Genomic DNA, 23466 nt, shown 5'->3' on the forward strand with positions numbered 1-23466 from the left:
TGATTCTGTCACATTATTTGAACCAGTTTAATTTGCTGCTGATGAAACAGAACAGGCCTGATTAAAAAAAAAAAAAAAAACATTTTCTATCAGCATTTGGTGTAATCAATAGAGAGGCACTTTTATTTACCAATGACTATTTTATTTTTCTCTTGTGTGATAACAAACAGTGCAGAATTCAGTTGGGTAAAAGTTAAACCAGGCTATAATTTGGCTAAATCAAAACTAAAAGCTTGCCGTTAATAATCAACATTGTCCTTTTCCTGTTTTACATGATGCTGTGCGGTGACGCTCACATCTGTAAGAAAGCTCAGCTGATGAATTGAACAGATGTGTCCCTTTAGCCTTGAGGTAGTGATGTACAGGGACTCTGGGCCGGTTCAGACCTGGTACCAACACGAGTCTGGTGATCCGATCACAGGCGTTCAGCTCGTAGTGCGTCAGTTCGTGCTGGGTCGAGTCGCTGGATCTCTGCCTGCTTCAGATAGACGTGTGTGGGTTGTTTTTAGCTTGTGAATATGTGAGAAAGACAGCTGCAGAATTCATTGCAATACAGTCCCTTTTTTTTCCAATTAACAGCTCCCATGCTCTGGAACAGAACAAGTTTGGATCTTTGGACTGTAGTGACTCTTTTAAAAAGCAACGAGAGAGACTTTTAATGAGCCGTGTATATTTTATCAGGTGGTTTTACTTAATAAACTCTGCTACAGAAACAGACTGGCCTACATATCATCTTCTCCAGAGTGAAATCTGAACATCTGGCAAAAATAATCATGACGACTTCTGTCCTACTTCACACAGCTGAAAGAGAGTGATCGGATCTCAAATGTGTCAGGGAAAAAAAAAAAAAAAAAAACACGGCTGTCCACCAGTGATCGGATCACCTGACACAGATGTCAACATCAGGTGTGAACGGGGCCAAAAAGCAAAGTGCAATACATCGAGTCCGTCTGTTAGCGTTCCAATGTGCAGAGAGCCACACGTGCCTGTATCCACCAGCAGACACACACACACATTTTATAGAGCTCTCTTCTTTGTGCATTTTGTACCGTCTCACTCCATTCCTCGCTCCTCTTCCATCATGCTTGTGACGCCTGCGAAGGTGCAGAATTATTTCAGTAAAACTAACGTTCACATGCCACATTGTTTTCCAACATATTCAACGTGGTGATGTTTGAAAAACCCAGACTGATGCCTTTCTAACATCACTGATCCTCACAGACTCCTCTCACCATCTGGATGGAACAGCTGTTGCACATTGAAATGAAGTTTTAGCCCCTCTCCCAGGATGCAGTTCTGTTCGACAAGCATCTGGGTTTTTCAACAACATATTTATCTGTTAGAGAACCTGATGCCTGGATACAGGTGTAATATTAACCCATGAGAGGCATCAGTGGACGTAAGCAGAAAAACTAAATCCTCCCGCTGAGCTGCTTCTGAAGTCTGACCTTCACCGTGCAGGTGGGACCCTTGAAGCCTTTCCGACAGTGGCAGTAGTCAGGCAGGACACACCTGCCTCCGTTCAGGCAGCGCTGTTTACAGATCGCTGAGGAGGGAATCAAAATGAAAGGATCACACCTACACTCATAATTAGAACGTTAAAACTGAATTAAAATCGGATGTATAAAGGGTTTATTTTTTTTAGATTCGCAGTATTTCACTGCATGAAAAATCCAACACCTCAAAATGATTATGAATTAATCAAAAAATTTGGTTTTAAGTACAGAAACGTTCAAGTTCTGAGAAGTATGTTCATTTATGCACTCAATGGGAATTGAAGTTTTTGAATTAAACTTTACCACATTATTCCTTTAAATGCACCTTCCATGTTTCTGACTCACGTGTTTGACACTGAAGGCCTTCCCAACCAATCGGACAGTGGCAGGTGTTCGGTCCGACGCACTCGCCACCATTTTTACACTTCTGCAGACAGACGGCTGCGGTGAGAGCACACAGGCAGACGTTAATGGAGACCGCCGCCTGCATCTTTGGCTTGGCTTCGAGCCAAAGCCGTTGTGAAGTAAACTCTTTGTAGCTGATAAAGTATAATAAGTGTTAAACCTTGACAGATCAGAAGAAGAATACATTTGTTTTCAGAATGAGAACAGATAGAAACGATACAAACTTAGAGAAGCTCAGGACTTGGCTGTTAGCTTGATTTAGAGAAAATGTTTCCTGAGGTAATAAATCAAGGGAAAAGTTAGGACATTTCCAAACACCGGAGCTCTTTTTACAGCCGGTGGGGTCGCTCCCTGTTGGCACTAAGTAAAAAGAAGGCCTGAGGTCTCTGTCCGTTCTTCTGCACAGTCCACGGCTGTGATTACAGCGTTCAGTGTTGTTGTAGTTGAATAAATGAAGTCACTCACGTATGTTACACCTCCTCCCTCTCCATCCTGATGCACAGGAGCATGTGTTGGGTCCCACACACTTTCCTTTGTTCATGCACATCGGCTCACACACACCTGGAACACACGGTTTTGTTTATTTGGACTGTGGGCTGAATTAGTCCAGGTGAACCTGCAGTGAACTGACTTACTCTTCTGACACCTCTTTCCAGTGTGGCCTTCAGGGCAGGAGCACACGTTGTTCCTCATGCACTGGCCTCCGTTCTTACATGGAGGATTGCACACAGCTGAAACGCACAACAATACACGGCTCCAGAAGCTTTGTATGCATGGAACAACCTGAGTAAAGCTGACTTTGCTCTTCAACCTTAAACAGATTCAATTTAAAAATTCACATTTTCTGCACAGCTCCTCTCAGAGGTGGAAGAGCTAAAGATAAATTTGGTATCACTGTCTCACCAATTTGACACTGTGAGCCGTAGAAGCCCCCGGGACAGGCGCAGATGTTGGGCTTCATGCATGTTCCTCCGTTCAGACAGACAGGACTACACAGAGCTGCAGAAGGTACATCACGCTACATTTAAGATCCAACACACCCGCTTCAAGATCCACCTGGAAATGTGACCTGACAAAACTTTTAACTGTGTCGCTGCAGCGTGAACACATACCTGAGTTGCAGGTTGGTCCGTACCAACCAGGTTTGCATCTGCAGACGTCAGGCGACACACACTCGCCTCCGTTTTCACAGTGCCTGTTACACACCACTGAGACAGACACACAACTGTTACACACACACACACACGTCTGAATCAAACCACAGAAAAGAAAGAACAGCAAGGGAGATGAAGAGTCTCTACTGAGCCCTGCTGGTTGGAGACTTCAGACAGACATGAGTGCAAAAACAATGCACTGTATCTAATTACATTTGGACCTTTGAAGTGAAAATAAGTATACACAACACCCTGGAGCATAAACAAACCTTTTCTATTTTAAGTTGATGAAATATAAACACAAACAGTGCATCAACATTTGAAGAGAGGCTCATCTTTAGCAGATGTTAAAATGTACCTCTTTTACTTACAGGAGAAAATGAGACTTTGAAAGCTGTAAACTGTTCATCTGGTCTGAACGTAACATCTAACGAGATTATAAAGTTACAGCCAGCAGCTGATTAGCTCTGTATAACGCATTCACACTTAATGTTTTTTTAATTGGTTAAAAAAAAAAAAAAAGAAAGAAAGACCAGCACCTGTCTGTCAACTTCACCATGGCAACAAAGCTTTAGCGAGTCAGAGCTCCTAGCTAATAAATAACACAAAACACAAAGACACAAGTGCCATTTATACATTCTTAGTTACTGCTGAACCAACACACAGCAGAGAGGTGAAAGATGGCAGAAATGACACTCTGCACATTGATAATCGTTGGAAGTGTTGGTGGCCTGAGCTCTTTTGTTCCTGATTTCAGTCTAAGTTAAGATGACTGGCTGTCGGCAGGATGGAGCCTCATTTGTTACTCTGTAATCGTGTAAATGTTTCACTGAAAAACTTCTCACTTATTTCACATCTGGGTCCCACGTAGCCGTACGGGCAGGTGCACAGGTTTCTGGCCAGGCAGGTGCCTCCATGCTGACAGGGCGGGTCACAGCTCGCTACACGCCGACACGGTTGATAACAACAGAGACAAGACGCTCATTGGTGTTTCACCAGCAGTGTGCGTGTGTCTGCAGCAGTTAGACAGGTGTGAATATGAGCTCAGATTACCTTCCTCACAGGTGGGCCCACTGTAGCCCACAGGACACGCACACACGTTAGGTTTCACACACTTCCCCTGGTTCTTGCAGTCAGGTCGACACACGGCTGTTAGAGAGAGGACAGCTCTGATGAACATTAAGTGGTTAATGAGATGAATCCTCAGACGTGGTTTAACAGTAACGTGTCCAGACAGAGCTCCAAAGTCTTCCTGCGTGTGGGCTCGAGCATTTCTTTGGTCTAATTGCAGTCTATCAACGCTCCCCCCTCTCACCTATGTGACAGTTGTATCCGGTGTAACCCTCTTTGCAGGTGCAGGTGTTGGGCAGAGAGCACTCCATGTTCCTCCCACAGAGATGCCTGCACACAGCTGGAACAAATCACAGGTTTAGTTGGAGGTTTCCTTACATCACGGCCGCTTCAATGTGCACAACAAATTAGCTGGTTGTGATGATGTGACTCAATCAGCAGCCTCGTCTCAGTTTCTACACATCAATCAAAAGCAGCATAAGTCCTGACGAGATCACCGTCAGCAATAAGCATTTTTCTGGTTTAGCTTCCCCTCTTGTTCTCCATCCACAGAAAAGCAGTGCAGTTTTTTTAATCAAAGAGAAGTTTTAAACTCTGCTTGTTTGTTTAAATAATTTCCTCTCAAGTTTATTCACCAAATATTTACATACAAGTTGCTATATTTGAAGATTTCCTACTTTCGTGTTACATAGTACCATCAATTTTGTAATTTTTCCAACCATATAATTAACTGCTCAGAAATAAAACAATAATTAACTGAACCTCTGATCCAGATCCTATTGTTTTTGCATGTATTTTTTTGATGACAACACTGTCTTGAATGACCCACCCAGATATGGCAATTAAAAAGTTAATTGCACAACGGATGATAATGTTTCTGTCTTCCTTTTAAATTGAATGTTAATGAGTCATATTTGTGGATCACCTTTACATGTGACTCCGTCTCCGGTGTAACCGTATGGGCAGCGTCCACACCGAAAGGACCCTGTGGCCGTGGGCTCACAGGGGACACCAGGGAAGCACGGAGCGTCGGCACAGGTTACAGGGTGAGACGGCGTCCCACGGTTGACCCCGGTGATGAGGTCATGGGTCAGCTCCACCCCAGTGGGCTCCTCTCTGGGGACAGTGGGAGCAAACACCCTGGCTGTGGTTTGATTCTGTGTGGCCACTGTGGCCTTTCTATCAGTGGATGAAACTCTTCTAATGGTCGTGCTGGTGGACTCTGGTCTCGCCCTCCTGTCAGAGGTTCGTTTGGGTGAGCTGGGGGATGATGATGATGAGAAAGAGGAGGTAGGAATCATTTCCTTGCTGGAATTTGACTGAACGTGACCGTCTGCTCCGCTGGCGGCTGGTTCGAGACCTGTAAAACACTAGAAGTTAGAGGATATTAAGAATACTCAAGAATGAAACATTCAACTTAAGAAGAAAAGGGACTCTTTGTTGGAAGGTGCTGAAATAATGAACAAAAGAATCTGCTCTCTTCATACATCTGGAGAGAAAAAGTATTGTGTTTCTAGTTTGTTACTTTCTGTGAAGCCTTTTAAATGAGTTTATCCTTTCAAGCAGAAATAAAGGCTGGCAGTCTTGATCTGTTTCATGCAATTCATTGACTCACTGATTCATGCTTTCAACAAAAATATATCCAAATAGTTGTACTATTTCTGCAGCACACAAAAATGTGTGCTTGGTCACTGCTGTCCTTTCACCATTGTGCTCACCTATTGCTGTGCATGTCTGTCCGTTCCCATGTAGACCAAAAGGACAGGGTCCACAGACGAAGCCTGCAGAGGCGTAGATGCTCTGGAAACAAAGAACTCCAGGGTGACACGGCCTTCGGCTGCACGGAGACACGCCTGAGGGTTTGGGCCTCAGAGAAACCTGCGGTCCTTTGGGTGGGCTGGTGTCCAGTTTGGAAGCAGAGTCTGCGTTACCTTGGAAACAAAATAATGAGAGCAACCTATAAAATGCACGGTAAGAACTTTCTTATCTGTGTTTTTACTGCCAGAGAGCACTGTTCCTTTAGGAAATGAAATTTTAAAATAAAAGTTAAGAACAACAGCTTACGAGTGCAGAGTTTCCCATCACCGTTATGTCCGTCTGGGCAGAGTCCACATATGAAGGAGCCCAGTGTGTTATTACAGCTCACCCCAGAGAGACAAGGCTGAGAGATGCACTCATCTATATCTTCTCTACACGTAGGGCCTGAAAACACAGTGAACAGCAGGTCAGAATTATGTGCAAAAAACTATAAAACTACACGATATTCTCTTGTACCTGTCATTCCAGGTGGACAGATGCAGGAGAAGGAGTTGGGGCCATCGATACATCGGCCCAGCCTGCAGGGGTTGGGTTTACAGTCATCAATGTCCACCTCACACCTTTGTCCTTTAAATCCATCGAGACACACACACAGATATTCCCCGCTGCCGACGGGCAGGTTGATGTTGGTTACACAGGAAGCTCCATTCAGACATTCACAGGAGCGCACAGACACCTGCAAGAAGACAAGACGACTTTCTTCATCACACAGTATCCCCTGGATAGGACGACGCTGCCATCCACTCACAGGTGCATGCGTTTACATGGAACTTATACAGGTAGACAGCAGGAGAAATAGAGATGTGAAATATGGAAACACAGCAAATGTTCACCCTTGTATTATTACACAGCTACTGTAGAGTCTATGTTGTACACACAGTTTCACATGCAGTTAGTAGTATTTAAGTATTTGAACCCTTTTCATCAAGAGAAAATGGCACAAGATTTCTGTGATGATGCATTTCTATCAAACTGCTAAAAATAAATGAAAACATGGAAAAACAGGAAATCCAGTCTGTTAGTTTGATTGTTCTGGAGTCTGAGAGAGCTCCCGTTTCCTGTGTGTATGGCATTCTGGGACAATAGTGTCCATCAGCACCAGGTCAGGTCATATGCTCAGAGTGAACCGTTGGTAGAAGGTGGCAGCACCTTCAGCAGAAAATAAGGCACTATTAGCTCCCTCTACTGGGAGGAAGCAGCCAAGACCAAAGGCCAGCAGCGCCTCACAATGTCCCCTTCCCTTACAGTACTCAACTCAAAATTATATCAGATTTATTTTACCTGCTGCTCTTCCATGGCCTCGCTTTGTTCCTCCTCTTTAAGGAAGTGTAGAAGTGTCCACTTGGATTGTTGGTCTGGGTTTACGTGGGTGGAGTTTTCGTCACTCTCAGCTCCCCTTTGTGCTCTCGGGTTTGGCTTTGCTTTAGTTTGTTTGATATCAACTTACCCATCACTAAATCACTGAATCTTTTATTGATTTTGTTGTTAAACAATTAAATAGAAGCCTTACTGACAACCTTATTTAATCTAATAAAAAATTTTTTTATTTATTCAGGCTCATTTTCAATGTTCTGTGTTTATTTTGTTACTGTTTTCACTGACACTTCATAATACACAAGCATGAAAATTAAAAATTAACTCAGTGTTACCTCCACAGAGCCTTTGGTCTCAGCATTACAGTCGTCTGTCACAGTGAAGTGAAACGTGTGCGTGTCTGCACGCTCAGCTGTGGCCTTCCACGTCAACAGGCCGGCAGCAGAAAGAGATGCTCCCTCCGGACCTGATGTCAGGGTGAAGAGAGCCACTGATCCTTCGGGGTCCTCAGCTTGTAGCTGGTAGATGAAGTTCTCTCCCTGGAAGGACCGGAGACCGAACGGCAGCGACTGCAGCACCGGGGGTGTGTTCCCTGATAGAGGTGACAGAATAAAATCAACCTGTGTATGGGTGACGGACCGGATGGAGACATGGAACCAGAGTTACAAAGGTTACAAAGGACTCAAACTTAAACTGTATGTCAATTTCAATTTGGCACAAGCTGGAAAAAATGTACATTTTTAAATTTGAGTTCTGTGGTTGGAACTGTTGCCTCACAGAGAAGAACCTGGAGCCTGCCTTGTTGGAAATGGTTCATCAAGTTACTCCAGATTCTTCCCACAGTTGATTTGATTGACGACTAAATGACTGAATGTGAGTGTGACTATTTGGTCTCTAAATATCAGCCCTGTGATAAACTGGCAATCCATCAATCGACCAATGTCAGCTGACTGACTCCAACCCCAAATGAGGAAAATTTGTACGGTTAATAATGTTATTGTTCTGAGAATATCAGAATTAGCTGAAACATTAAGGCTTAATCAGAGTCTGCCTTTAAAAAGTTAATGAATAATTGATTGGAAGCATGTGTGGTAAACTGATTGAGTGATATATTTCACATCGCACATACATACATATTTATGAGCAGATATAATCAGTCTAATCAATAGTCATCACCCTGTCCCGTCATCATTAGACTTTAACTGCTGTCAAGCTCCTGCTCCATATTCTGTCCCCTCCTCTGAATGGAGCAGAGCTCCGTCTGACCTACTTTAAGTTGAAGAAGTAAAGTTGGTCAGAAAGCATAACAATGAGGTAAGCTCTTCTCGCCTCAGTGCCGGGAGACCAAAGCAACTTCAGTGGCTCCAATCTGCACAGAGCTGCGGATAAATTATCCAAACAGCCCCGAGCAACGAAGGAGCGATGGCTACCCAGCCTCAGCTCCACTGAGTCAGCGTCATGATTGGTCGTGCACAGTGCTCGCTTCAGTTTAGTCTTCTTCAGCTCTGTTTAATGCCAACAAGTTGTGAGGCAAACCAGATTTGTGACACTGACATTCTTATGTACATACTCTCCACTATGGACCATGTGTATTTGGAGGAGTCTGGTCGGCATGTGAGGCAAGGGCTGCTGGGATTGGACTCTCCCTCACTGTAACACAGGCCGTCAATGTTGCAGGTGTTCTCCTGAGAAGCAAAGTAAATAAATCATTGAATAATTAATAATTATCATGAGGTCAGTGTTCACATCTCCCTGAAACAAATTGCCTTTCATTACATGAAACATGCTGTTTGTTGAGCCTACTCAGTGAGTCACACGGTTTTATACAAAGCACACACAGAACGTGGCACCAAGAGGACAAGGTCAGTTTTGTTGAAACATTTTGTTTAAGGAAAATTAGCCTGATTGTTTCCTGTGTTTCAAACAGATCCCTGGCTGTACCATTACAATTCAGAGCAGCATGATTAATGTTCACACTCCTGCAGAAAAACATGGCTGAATCCTTGTTGAAGAAATACGCATCTGTCCAAAAACACTTTATCATGCAAAATCATATAGGTCCAAATCATCCAATCATAACCATTTAGTTAACATGAGCTGAATTTAGAAATAAATATTGACTTTCAAATCCATCCGATTCATTTTGAAGGTCAAACAAATTTTAAGGACAGAATAATTTATCTTTGGAAACACGGCTGCTTTTGATGTTTACATTTAAATAAGGAAGTCTTACCCTCAGGGTGCAGAGGACTTCGGTGTTGAGGCTGCAGATCTGACAAGCTCCATCATACAGAGTCAGTATCTTGGCATTACTGTAGCTGTAGCCATCGTTGGATACCTGTCAGAGGAGAGGCGATTACTCTGGATCACTGGGGAAAGACATTAAACTAATAAGTCATTCACAATGGCTCATTTTCTGCAGCTCTAATATTTGATATACAGAAGAGACAAGACAGAGTCTTCCTCCGTGATTAACAAAAGGTTTACCAGACTTATCTGCAGGGGGAAAGTCTTCCCTAACTAATTTAGCTTATGATAGTTAAATAAGCCAATCTGAACAGTGCTGAGTCCACTTCCTCCTCTGGATCCTTTCCACTACTGAAGCCAAAGACTAACTTTCACATCTGGCTGCTTCCATTTATTCCAGTGCAGATTTACTGTGGGAGCATTCTTGCAAAAAGTTTCATATCAAGTTTGAGAAAGACTGAAAAGCAATGGGACAGGACTGGGAGGAGGAAAAGACAAGGCAATGGGATTTATTGATTTTACAGCAGTTGTATCATTTAATTACAGACGTCAGTGAAGATGTGACTGACTTTGATCTGCCAACGAGCCAGTGGTCTGGTTGTGATGGTTTCCAGGTCCAGGCCTGAAGGAGTGCCGCTGTCCTCCAGAGGGAGCTGGCACTCCAGAGCAGATACATCCAGAAAGGTGGCCAGGACGAACTGAGGCTCATCCAGAACCCAGTCCTCTTCCACAAACTTAACAAGAGACGCAGGAAGAGACATTAGAAGTGACAACAGAAGACAAAGAAAGAAAGAAGAAGGATAAAGGATTAGGACGTAAACTGGAAATAAAACATAAATCACATGCTGACATAGACTTTAATTCCCATTTAGGCATCATTTACGTCTGAACAGAGGAATGCTGATTTTTCTCTGCCCTTCCTGCATGTGACAGTGCCGCTGTAATATTGACAGCTTGTTGCAGTTCTCAGGATGAGTGGTTTGAAAAATTCTATAGTACAGTGTTGGTATACATGTGTTGAACATGATTAGCAGATCAAAATATTCATTCAGAAATTTAGACAAAACATCCACTAATTCTGGAGATTCTGGATAACCTAATGGTCTGAATCTACGTTGCAATTTGATTTTATGAGGAAGAGTCAGAGAAAATAGAAGAAAACATCCACAAAAGAGAATGAAAAAATGAAACAAATGGAAGACCGAAAAAGCAGAAGTACCTTTTCTTTAACAAACTCACACTTGAGCTCGTAGGAGTCTTTGAAGCCTTGACCGTAGACCTGGACGGTTGAGCAGTCTCCCTGTCGGACGTCACACAGACCTTCCTTCTCCAACTCGGTGATCTCTGGGATTTGGTCTTCACGATCACCCCCCCCCCCCCCCCAAAAAAAAAAGCATAGAGCATGGACTGTTAAAACACAGACATTCAGTCAAAACTACAAACCATATGTTTCTCATACAGTTCCACACAAGGTCAGAGATCCAACTGTTGAATGTATTAAAGCTTGGAGATCAGAGATGCTTTAAAATGTTGTCTTGTGAGTGTAGGTCAAGTTAATAACATTAAAAACAGGTCTGCCCTGTTTTCTGACCCGCTATGAGTTGTGTCTTTAAACTTGCTGTTCTATGAACCTAAAAGCTACTTCTTTTTGGTTTTGCAAGAATTTGTTCAGTGGTGTGTTTGTGTTACATCTGTTGTTTATTACGTTACCAGACAGCACACTGCAGTCATAGGACCCAAACCCTGGGAAGCACACACAACCCCACTCTGAGCACTGGCCGTTCCCATTGCACAGATTGGGGCACTTGAGCACAGCCAGAACATCCTGGTGCTCCTGTTCTCTCCTCCTCTCCTCCACCAGCCTCCTCTCACACTCGTTCTCCAGCAGTGGCAGCGTTGCGTTGAGCCATGACTTGTCATCCTTCAGTTGTAGGTCAGTAACGCACATGGTCACTGCTTGGCTAACTAGGGACTCTTCTAGGAGGCGTGCACAACCTATTGCAGTGCTGGAGTGTGCCACAGCCTGCTGGCACTGAGCCCGGACCTGCTGCTCTGTGAGGCCAGAGGGTGTGGGCCATGTTCGGGAGGAGTCAGGTTGAACTGCGGGCTCGTGGTCTTCCGGGAAGAAGTAGGTAAATCCCTCTAGGTCAGACTGACTGAGGCTTTGGTGTGAAGCGTTAGAAACGTAACGGTGGGACTGTCGTCTGCCCATACGCTGCTGGTGCTGAGCTGGGGTCAAAGCTTCATCCATGGAGGCTCTCAAGTTGATGCCCTCAAGCTGATGCTGGGCGCCAATATGTTGACCTCGAGTTTTTTGGGTGAGGTGACCTGGAGGCAGTGACTGTCTTTCATTTCCTCTGAGGAGCTCCACTGAGCCAATGTATTCAGCTGTGACGTCCAAAGTGGGAATCACACTGAGGGGACGCACGTTGCCATCATGAGAGCAAGTGGAGTCAGAGGTGGTGACCGGTCGAGAACCGGTTCTGGGTGATGCAAGACGGGACTCTGTACAGGTACAGTACTTGCGGGGGCTCAGTGTACTTAGATGGGATGGCATGGTGTCAAACAGGCTGGTGCCTGGAGGAAGTCTGGCAGGGGGAAAAAAACTTGTCAGTGAAGAGGTAAGCGGATTTGACTGTGAAAATTCCTGCAGATACCTTCAATCAATTGGTGACCCAGACCTCCATTCAGAGATGAAACTTTGGAGATCCTCCAGTGTGGCACCACCTGCTGAGTGGAAGTCGTTGTCTGACCGCCCGTCGTAGGTCCCACATAGACCTTCTGTGTGACTCCAGTCTGAACTTGGTGCTCTCAGAGTCAGACTCATTCCCCAGTTGGACACGTCTGCACGAACAAACGCTCCAGAAGAGAAGGTCACCTGGAGACCAAAGAAGATCTTCAGCAACAAGCAGCAGCGTGTTTTTGTTTTGTTTTTTTAGCTTATCATTCAGACTGGAAGAGAAGTGAAACTGCTAGTCCCCCCCCCCCCCAAAGCTCAAAACTCCAGCCAGCTCTACAGGTCACAGGGTCCTTTTGTGAATTTATCTCTATAAATTCATTCCCCTGGTCCCAGCGTATAGCAAAGAAATAAAGAAACATTTTAAGGCAATTTACTCGTCATCATAGTCACAAAAATGAAATTTATTTTTGATTTGTATGACTCACAGTGACTTTGCGTCCCTGATAGGACTCAGTGATCCGAATGCCACTCTTGCTCAGGTCCCTATTCTTCACAGACAGATGAGGCTTGGTTTCACCCATTTCCCCGTTGCACATATCAAAAGCGACAACATTGCCACCATCCCTCACCACGAAGCCGCACACACAAGAGGCAGCATGCACCACACTGCCACACTCCCACTGACGAACGTGGACCTCAAATGGCCAAAAAGTGCTCTTGTATAAAACAAAAGTGCCTATTTGATCGCTGTGATAAAGCCTGTAAATAAACAGCAAAACAACACGGGTTCTGTCTTGGAAAAACACAAGCCTTCATTTCCTATGTCACTTTATAAATTATAATGAAATGCAATGAAAATACAGTAAAACATAGCATAGCCTTTGATAAATGTTTTGTGACTGAGACTGAAGTACCTGCCATCAAATGTGATGATGTGAGGATCAGAGAAAGAGTAGCAGTAGGCTGAGGGAACATCTTTAACCGTTACCTGAAAATGATACAGTAAAGCTGCATCCATAAACAACAAAAAAAAAAAAAACCAACAGAAACAGTGATGTAATGATAAATAAACTACATGAGTTTTACCTCAAAAGGTTCAGGCGAGTAACCATTCCACAGAAAATCCTGTGTGACAATGGGTTTGACAGAGACCTGAGTTGTCCTGTTGCCATCTTTGACAAAGTCTGTGATGGGGCTGAAGTGGATCAGAGCTCGGCTACAAACCCCCTCCCTGCAGGGGCTCCGGGACAGATCCATCGTGCAAGATGACAGAGACAGATCTGCACCCAACAAATTCTCATCTGCAACACAAGGGGTATAGGTTGAAAATATTCACCTGATGACGGAACAAATGTTTTATCTTATTAGATCGCTCACGCATTTATTAGTTTAGTAAAAGTGCATGAATAATAGATGCCCAATCTTCAATTTGGACGTCTTCACCTTGACTGTTTGTGCTGAGCTGCAGGGACAGTTTGCACTTTTCTGTTGAGGGAGATGACTCCTCCAGACAGGGGACTGGAACTGAGCTCTCAACCACCAACTCATACAGTCTCCCGTCCTCAGAAACACTGCTGACCTCTGATCGGAGCTATGCAAAACAGTTATAAAGAAGCCCGGTCAGCCCTTTTACAGCCAGAAACGTCATCACCATCATGTAAAAGGTATCAGACCCATATTTCTGTGTTCATCTCTATAATTGGGTGGCACTTCAGAGGCAAAGGCAATGCAGAGCTTTTAAAAAGTTTTCAAACATTTTAATCATGTCCTTTCAACAATAATTATTTTACAAGTTTGACAATCTTTACCTCTAAATATCAGCAAGGAGGTTAGCGTGTTAATATTTTACTCACTGTTCAATCAATTATACAGAAATATAGTGACACACAAATATACATGCAATAATAAAGACATTATCTCTCTTTGCTCAAAAAATATAGCCACAGTCATTCACATATAGTTGAAATAGTTAAAATATCAGATTGCTGTGATATACCCTGATCCCAGCAAAAAATTCCAGACTTTCCACTGAAGCACTACGGACATCAGACGAGTCCAAGAAGAAACTGGAGCTGGAGCAGTAAATCTGAGAGAGGGTGGGAGAAAGAGAGATCTTTTATCAAATATATGATTTAGTATTGTGCACACCATTTGCTCTTTGCTATTATCACTTTGTCTACAATGTAAATCTTGCACAACCTGTTTTGCACATTGAGCTCAATGCATATCATGCAAGTTTAGAAATTGTATATACATTTGGGCAGAAAGGACTGTGTGGTAAAATAAAGGGGAAACATCCTGGCTTTATAAAAAGTTTAATTCTAGGTCACGCACATGCAGACAGTAAAACAAAACAACGTGTTGACATCTTTGAACGTTAACTTCAGTCTATGCTGTCACATATTTGATTTACAGTTTTTATTTCCTAATGTACAGAAAGTCAACTGTCGCAGGAATTTCGTGGTGACAGTCACAGTACTCACAGAAATTAGGCTTTACCCCATTTTATCCTTTAGCCTTCCAGGATACGAGCAGGAGGTTTTTATTCCACATATAGGGCAACTTAGTGTAGCACTTCCTTATCTGTCCACAATGGTTAAAAAAATCTTCTAAAAGCAAACAATTTTATTTGCCAAATTTGAAAATATCAGGCTATAAGTAAATGTTGTGAGTGAGCACAACAGCAGGACCAACACAGAAGGGCTGACAATTTAGCAGTTTAATTAAACCTGGATTCAATTTGTATTGGACAGAGATTACAACAGAATTAACTTTAAAGTAAAGGAAATATGGTATTAAGTTATCATCCAGTGTTAGCATTCATTAAACTTAACCAAAGATAAGAAATAACCAACACTTTTCACCACATTTCACCAAAATAAACCAGCAATATGGCTAAATTAGCCTTTAGCGTTAGCTGAGTGCTAACAACGGCTAGGAGCGTTAAGCTACAGATAGCAAACAATTAGCGCATTTATTTTTCAGTCACAAGTCTGAACTTGCGTTGATTTAATTCGTGTCTATTGCAATTTAATTCTTAGTCAAGTTAATTCACAATCAAACTAAAGTTCAGCTGTAAAAATAAGTTTTAACTAACATCAAGTTAGCCTTGACTGTCATCTTGACCCCTTAGCTACCCTTTAGCCAATGTCAACTTCCGTTTCTCACACAGCTAGAAATCAAATTAAAAATTATCCTTCAACCTTCTTTTTTTCCCCCATCAGCACGGGGTCAGATAAATTTATCTGTGTTAATAGACATTAATATCTTTTGTTTTTTGTTTTTTAGTTTTTTTCCTGAGGAAAGCTAACACCGCTGAGCTAGCTTAAACTCATTTCCGGTTTGTGTGAAGTTATGCTAAGCTAGCACTAGCCGTCAAAAAACATTTCACTGTTATTTTTTAATACTGTTTGTTTGGGGTGCATCCACGTTTAGCTCTTCTTCAGACCAGAGCTAAAGGCTGATATGAGACCTGACCTTGTCCCCCAGACGGAGGTTGAAGCCGTCCAGCTCGATGAAGGCGGAGGTCTGGACGGTGGTTTCCTGCTTCAGCTCCTCCTTCCTGCCGTCCGAGGAGAGCCGGGACCAGGCCACGACGAACCCCAGAGAGCTGCTGCTGGAGCCGCCGTGGAAGCTGCACTTCAGCTGGACGGAGTTACCGGTCACCTCCGGGACGATCACCGGGACCGAGGGACGGGGAGGCCGCTTGGCTGAGCGGGTGGAGGCACAGACAGGAGATCCGATGGCGTTAATGCATTTCTGCATGTAGCGATGCATAAAGAATAAAATAAAATAAAAAAAACAAGTGCACCAGAGGGTGTAGATGCAGGAATGTGCATCACTGTCCTGTGTCTTTGGCTGAATTCAACATGCTTTGGAACGGAATTATCTTAATTTCTCACTTTGATGGATTGTTTTAATAATATCCAGGGACATCAGGGGGAGCTCTAAAAAGTTGTCCACCTTAAGCTATATTTTATTTTCCCTACATTGAGGTTCCTGAAATGAAAAACAAACATGTCATGACTGTGTGTGTGTGTATTTGCTTATCAGTGTTCAACATTTATAAACATTTGTCTCAACTTACTCCATAAATTCCTGCTGGAGTATAATAGCTAGCTTTACGCAGCCGCACTGCTCATTACTAATATTGGCGGCACTTGGATACAGATATGCGCATGCGCATACGGTTGGTATATATTTGGTGACTTGGGCGGCACGTGGTTAGCGCTCACCCCTTCAGAGGATAGACCAGGCCAGACCAGAGCCCTCACCCCTTCAGAGGATAGACCAGACCAGACCAGAGCCCTCACCCCTTCAGAGGATAGACCAGACCAGACCAGAGCCCTCACCCCTTCAGAGGATAGACCAGGCCAGACCAGAGCCCTCACCCCTTCAGAGGATAGACCAGACCAGACCAGAGCCCTCACCCCTTCAGAGGATAGACCGGACCCCTCCAGAAACCAGACCAGACTAGACCACCCTCAAGAGGATTGACCCCCCAACAGACTAACTAAACGGGGCCCAATCAATTGTTTTTTTTTTTTTTTTTCAACCACAACCTGAATGCATCTCTTATCTCTGATTAGTGAGTGGGCACCTCCTGTAAATGTAGAGGCCATCTAATGCTTCATTTTAGGACCTTGACAAAATCTGTCAGATGTCTATTAAAAAGCACAGTCTTACGCCTAAATTTGCATGGCTTGTAATGATGCGTATCATGATAAACGAGGGCGCTAGGAGCGGCAAGATATTCCGATATGAAATGTCACCTTAGAAGCTGTCTTACACCAAGTTAGAAAGTCTAACGGAAGCGAATGGGTCCGGGTTACTGGACTATTATTGCTGAAAAACAAATTTTTTCTATGTGAAAATTCCAAAGAGTCTGCGAGCGGAGCAGTGAGTTCAGAAAGCTGGAGTCCATAATTTAAAACATGTTAATAATCACATTCACTGGTCTTCCATCTCTTTAATTAAACTCCCCTCCTCCTTTTTCACTTCCAGCGTCGTGAAACCTGCCTTGGCGTAACTCACGTCCAGGCCGAGGGCTGTCCCCATGGAGACCGGAGCACATGTTCAGCTCATTAAGAGGAGCAGTGAGGGGGCTGCCGCTGCATTCCTGACCGCATGGCAACTCCCTGACCTCCTGATTGTTTTGCTGTTTGACCTAACATGAAGAGACAAGCACAGGCCGTAAACACGGCAGCAGGATCCTCACTTCTACATGTTCCACCGACGTTCACCTCGTCCGGGCCGCAGGTCGTTGCGGGTAAATCATCCGATGTCTCTGAAAGGGAAATAGAGCAGAGGCAAGAGTCCACCGTAAATGAACGTTAATTAACACACGTTTGAGAGGAAACTGCAGGTTTTGCTGCCAACATTCACTTTCCTGCGACGATCTTATCTGGGAAACAGTTTAGTTTAAGTGGGCGTGCAGTTCCTCAGATAAGGCAGCAGTTGTGTTTTCACTTTTGATCTGTCTCAACATTTTTAACAGCTGCCAGCACAAACAAACACTTCTGTGTTTTAACCTAGAAAGAAAGAGAGGCCCACCCTCATCACTCAAATGTAATCTTTTTTTAACTCAATGCATTTCACAAATTTTCCCAATGCTTATGTTTCACAGCCTCCGCCTCTAAAATGGACTAGCTATGGAGTCACGAGTGACTACATACATATTATTTCTGTTGTTTCCTGTCTCCTTTTGTCACAAAGCATCACAGCTTACAGCAAAGTTTGAGATGGGAACTATCTCTGTCGCAGAATGGCACACACGTACCACACATTCTAATTAATTCTGATTGATAGGTGGACTACACCAGTTAGTTAAAACGGAACTTGAACTGGATGTCTGGCCTTTCATTGTGTCACAAACGGAGATCAGAGTAGGATCCTGTGCACAGACGTACCCTGAGCGCAGTATCCCATGCATCCCTGTGTGGGCTGCAGCAGGTAAACATAGAAGTCTCCACAGTTACGCACGGAGACCGGGATGCGGAACAAGCAGCAGTCTCTGGCGCTGCCCGGGAATACCTGCCACGCAGCGCAGGCCGTCAGCTGCCTGACCTCCAGAGGCCCAGGTAGGGACTCACCTTCCCCCAGAGACAGCCACACAGGCGCCTGAGTCCCACAGTGGTTTACCTGGATGTTTGGGAAGGGAGAAGGAGAAGGAGGGGGTCGTGTTAATTCAGCTAGTCTTTTAACTGTTTTCCTTCTAAAAACGTCACAGAGTGGTCTAGATATTACAATCTGCACAGCCTCAGCTAATTATATCTGTCACACAAAAAGGACTCTGTTCTCTGTGACGGGACATTAGCTCAGAAAACTAGAATCAACGAAGAGAGAAACTGAATTTCCATTATTTAATAACTAAAAACACCATAATGCCATTACAACCAAAGAAAAAGCTGTGTTTGGGTTGTTCTACAGCTGATTTCAAGGAGTTGTGCTAATTCTTTTGAGACGTCATGAAGAAAAATCAGCTCCAAAGCCTCTAATGTTCAAAATATCTGATTGTCCATGTCTCTCTCTCTTTATGCTGCCAACACAGTAAACTCAGACCAACTTCCCCTCACTCATAATGGAGTCCAATTCTGATTCTGAAAAAGCACAACCACTTATAACTATTTGAGAATAAATCTTGAAATGCTAAATGAGACTGAGCTCATCGTGAATCTGTGCATTCATCCGTCGTCATAAAGACATCGCCTTATTACATATCACATAACACATGTTCACAGCGATCCTCTCTTCCGTCGGCTGCCCATTCCCGAGGATATCCATCAGCCGGGATGGAGAGCGACACTTCAGATGGATCCTGCAGGCTCCTCACAGCAGGCCGCCTGCAGGAAATGAGACACATTCCAGCTCTCCTTGCACTCTCCTTCATAAATATGCACACACATACACTGATAACAGTGTGTGTCCACCCATGTGCAATAAAACACAAGCATTTTATGATTTGACACGAAGACTCCACCGACAACAGAGAGGCCACGTCAGAGTTTCTCTGCATGAGGTCACAGACGAGGTCTCGAGAGATTCCACAGCCTGACATGTTGATGCTGGTAATGAAAAGAAACGTACATCCTCACGTCTGTATCACACACCGGGACCTCGCCACCTGCTCCTACAAAGTGAATGATGTGATAAAATTAAAACGCCCCAATTTCAGGGGTCATGAGAATTTTAGGACCTTCAATTAAGGTCGAAGCTGCCACATAGTTAAGAAAGTATGACTTGAGTGATCTGAGATTTTTTTGGAGGACTGACTTTTAAAGCTGTGGCAAAGATTGAGCTGTGACTTAAAACGTGACCATTTATCGGCCAACAGTTCATCTCAGGTCGCTCTGTCTCAGGCCTTATTATTCTTCATACACAGAAGTAAAACACGTGGGCCGAAAAAGGTGCCGGCTGTTGTAGTCACAGAAAACTGGAGCAAGGAGAATTAAAAAAAGGAACGAAACTGTATTATTATCCATTAAATTAACTGAAGCTAACCCTAACCCATTTCGCTAATCATTTTACTAATTATGACATTCATTTTTCAACTTAGGGTCCCAGTAGTACGTTTTAGGGGACGTGGCATCTCCTCCAAATGTGATTTCTTCTGGTTTGAAAAGTCCAAGATGGCGACAGACAATCTCTCAATCCCCTGAATTCATTCTTATGTTTTCTCTGATTTTGCTGAGTTGTGCAATTTAAAAATGAACCAGATCATTTTAAGGCATATGAATGAATAAATGGCTGGTTGACCAAAGAATAAAAACGTCTGCGCAGAGCTGTCCTTTCCAGAACAGTTTCTCACCTTTAGACTTGGTAATTTTCTACAGCACTTCATCGTAACTTTGACACAGACTGAAACTCTTATTCATTGGAAACAACTCAATGTTAAGAGTTAGCTAATTACATTTCTTTAGATTAAAGGTGAAACAATCCATCAACGAGTCAGTTATTCATCCAACTATTTGTTATTCTATTGTTTTACATTTGGTGATTAACTGATCACAAAAGCTTGGTGAAGTGCAGCCTATGGCTTTGGAAAGCAAAGTAATCACAAGAAAACACGGATTACCTCCACACACTGAGTGGGCATGCTGGCCGGCTTGTCAAAAATCTGAAACTGGTACCAGCCCGGAGTGAGGGAATGGTCGCAGATGAAGTCCTGCAGGGCCGACTGCTGCAGCCAGCTGGAGCTGAAGGTGGTGCTGCGGTAGGGGTTCTGGAGGACGGAGTGGCCGCCCGGTGCACATTCAGGAGGGAGCACTGTGAGCACAGCCAGCCAGAGACAATAATAAGCACTGGACATTCACCAAGTCTGTCAATAGCAATGATCGAATATATGGAAAACTTTGTGGACGTTCAGTGTCCAGCTGCGCCAAAATCAAGATAAACATTTACAAGATGATTAAAAGGACACCATGACACGCAGTGACATGATCTTCATTTAGGATACCGTTATATTTACTGATTGATTCAGTCATTTTAAGTCGTTTGCATTGTAAATTCCCATCGTTTAAACTGCAGGATTTCTTATTGATCAGTTAATGAAAATACTTTGCAGGCAAAGCCTGAACCCAACACACATCTACAGACAAAGACTAGATTTATTATGATGAAGGTAATTATTTTCTGACACTTCCACCTATTCAAAAATAAGTCTCTAATAACGACGAGCACCTGAACTGAAGCCAAACCGGACTACATAATTATTCACGGATTTTCTCGGCAGGAAGTGACTGCTGGCATTCGTTAACAGAAACGCTTTCACACGAGCTGTAACCTGAAGGAAAGAAGCACCTGATTCACCAGCTTATCTTTGCGTATCTCTGCAAACTTAAAGTAAACAAGGTTATTTCACAAAAATCTCAGTTGTGGTTGTGGTTAAAGGTTAAAGGTTAAAGGAGGAGTCTTAATGCTAATTCTGGCTATGCAGCTATAACAAAACTTGCAAATGAGGTCAGATGAAGAGTGAAATCCTGACAGAGTGTGCTGTATCAGCAGCAGCTCATTCATTCATTCATTCATTCATTCATTCATTCTTCCTGCAGTACTATGTCCCTTCAGTCCTCATCACCTGAACGATGTGGCCTTGGACCAAACCACATGATGGACCAGCTTCTCTGTGGCAGAGAGACAAAACCCACCTGAGGGTCCATCTCTGACTCAGACCTGTGATCACACCTTCATCATCATCATCATCATCATCATCACCTTCATCATAATCATCATTATCACCTTCACCATCATCATCACTGCCTTCACCTTCATCATCATCATCATCACCTTCACCTTTATCACCTTCACCATCATCATCACTGCCTTCACCTTCATCATTATCATCATCATCACCTTCATCATCATCACCTTCATCACCTTCAACTTCATCATCATCATCATAATCATCACCTTTATCACCTTTATCACCATCATCATGATTATCATTATCACCTTCATCATTATCACCATCACCTTCACCGTCATCATCATCATAATCATCACTTTCACCATCATCATCGCCTTAACTTTTATCACCTTCATCATCACCTTCATCATCATCATCACCTTCACCATCATCATCATCATAATCATCACCTTCATCATCATCATCATAATCATCACCTTCACCATCACCATCATCATCACCGCCTTCACCTTTATCACCTTCATCATCACCTTCATCATCACCTTCATCATCATCATCACCTTCACCATCATCATCATCATAATCATCACCTTCATCATCATCATCATAATCATCACCTTCACCATCACCATCATCATCACCGCCTTCACCTTTATCACCTTCATCATCACCTTCATCATCACCTTCATCATCATCATCACCTTCACCATCATCACCGCCTTCACCTTTATCACCTTCATCATCATCATCATCACCTTCATCATCACCTTCATCATCATCATCACCTTCACCATCATCACCGCCTTCACCTTTATCACCTTCATCATCATCATCATTTTCACCTTCACCTTCATCATCATCAGCTCGTGTCCACAGACAGCTCTTCAGGTCTTACCTGTGTGGGCCATCATGGCGTGAGGAAGTAAAAACAGCAGACAGGTCAGAAGTTTCCTCGGAGTTTTCAGCCTCATGGTCCTTCAGGCTGCAGCGCGACTTCCCCACTTTGAGTTTGCTCGAGCACCGAGCGAGAGCCGCTGACCGATGAAGTGCTCGGTCCGGCGGGAGGATGAGGAAGAGGATGAGGAAGAGGAAGAGGAAGAGGAAGAGGAAGGCAGTCTTCGTGTTCCGACGCCACGCCGGTGAAGCGGCAGCCCGGAGCTCCGGAGGTGTTCTCGGGTTGGAGGAGTCGCAGCAGCTGCAGTCTGCAGCATCAGGGCGTTAGGAGGGGCGAACTGCACCTTCCCCTGACCCAGACCTCCAGACCTCCAAAGCTCCAAAGCTCCCAGCATCTGCACACATCTGCAGGAGCAGAACCTGGTGTCACAGAAGTCACATTTAAGCTGAAAAAATAAAGATTTACAATCAATATAAGACAGAAAAGTGTGAGCTGTGTTCACATACTCATAATCCAAACATGTACTTCATTGTTTACATCATTTACATTCATGTTTCTCATCCATTGTCATTTTAGTAGTTTTTAAAAGATGACCGGTGGATTCGTTTGTTTGTTTGTTTTTTTTTACATTTCATTTCTTTACTTTTATTAATCATCTAGCTGCATGCCGAGAATGAAATTTAACTGGACACCTGCACACTTTTCTTCAAGATACTTGGCAGGTAGTTTGTTTCAGTCTTGCAAAAGTTCCCGCAGTGTCCTCTGTCTCCATGTGAGTCCAGACTGAGTCCACGATGTGGGGATCAGTTCGTCAGGAGTCTGACTGTGCATCTGGGCCAATCAGGCGTCTCCCTGCTGGTCCTGCATGATGATGGATAACATGATCCAAAATGTCCACGACCTTTTCACAGTAATATATTAAGGAGATGTGCCAAATAACACACTGCATTTCCTGATTTGTATTAATCAGCGTTAAGCATCAGAAACGGCCATTCAAACAGCAGGGACGTCCACAACATGACTTACTGGGCCGGGCTTCATCATTTAAATTAGTCTGACTGAGCAAATTAAAATGTGTGATAAATAACTCTGTGCACCAAAATTTGTTCTGTATCTTTGTAAAGAGGGGACTGAAGGTCTAATGACGGCAGTTCACCACAGCCAGTGATATTTCATTAGTCCCTCCGCTCTGAACCACTAAAACAGATGTCCCACAGGCTGCATATTTCAGGGAAGTGGCC

The 23466-nt window shown here is 43.7% G+C and overlaps 1 protein-coding gene across 1 annotated transcript; it reads right to left on the minus strand.

The window, feature by feature from the left end:
• Nucleotides 1–141: 141 nt before the first annotated feature.
• Nucleotides 142–22289, minus strand: vwde (von Willebrand factor D and EGF domains). Its single transcript, XM_029504573.1, has 31 exons — nucleotides 22226–22289; nucleotides 20260–20450; nucleotides 18095–18326; nucleotides 17404–17472; nucleotides 15663–15895; nucleotides 14182–14271; nucleotides 13629–13776; nucleotides 13272–13486; nucleotides 13100–13173; nucleotides 12671–12944; nucleotides 12187–12383; nucleotides 11216–12093; nucleotides 10725–10861; nucleotides 10075–10239; nucleotides 9492–9596; nucleotides 8829–8943; nucleotides 7594–7850; nucleotides 6401–6620; nucleotides 6191–6328; nucleotides 5845–6057; nucleotides 5052–5486; nucleotides 4371–4466; nucleotides 4109–4204; nucleotides 3901–3996; nucleotides 3014–3109; nucleotides 2805–2900; nucleotides 2537–2632; nucleotides 2367–2462; nucleotides 1842–1937; nucleotides 1449–1546; nucleotides 142–1094 (listed from the first exon to the last, which is right to left on the minus strand). Exons 1-31 carry the CDS (start codon nucleotides 22239–22241, stop codon nucleotides 1080–1082), a joined length of 5283 nt encoding a protein of 1760 aa, XP_029360433.1. The 5' UTR covers nucleotides 22242–22289; the 3' UTR covers nucleotides 142–1079.
• Between the last annotated feature and the right edge of the window lie 1177 nt (nucleotides 22290–23466).

The sequence above is a fragment of the Echeneis naucrates genome, chromosome 6, assembly GCF_900963305.1.
Source record: "Echeneis naucrates chromosome 6, fEcheNa1.1, whole genome shotgun sequence".
NCBI classification, from domain to species: Eukaryota; Metazoa; Chordata; class Actinopteri; order Carangiformes; family Echeneidae; genus Echeneis; species Echeneis naucrates.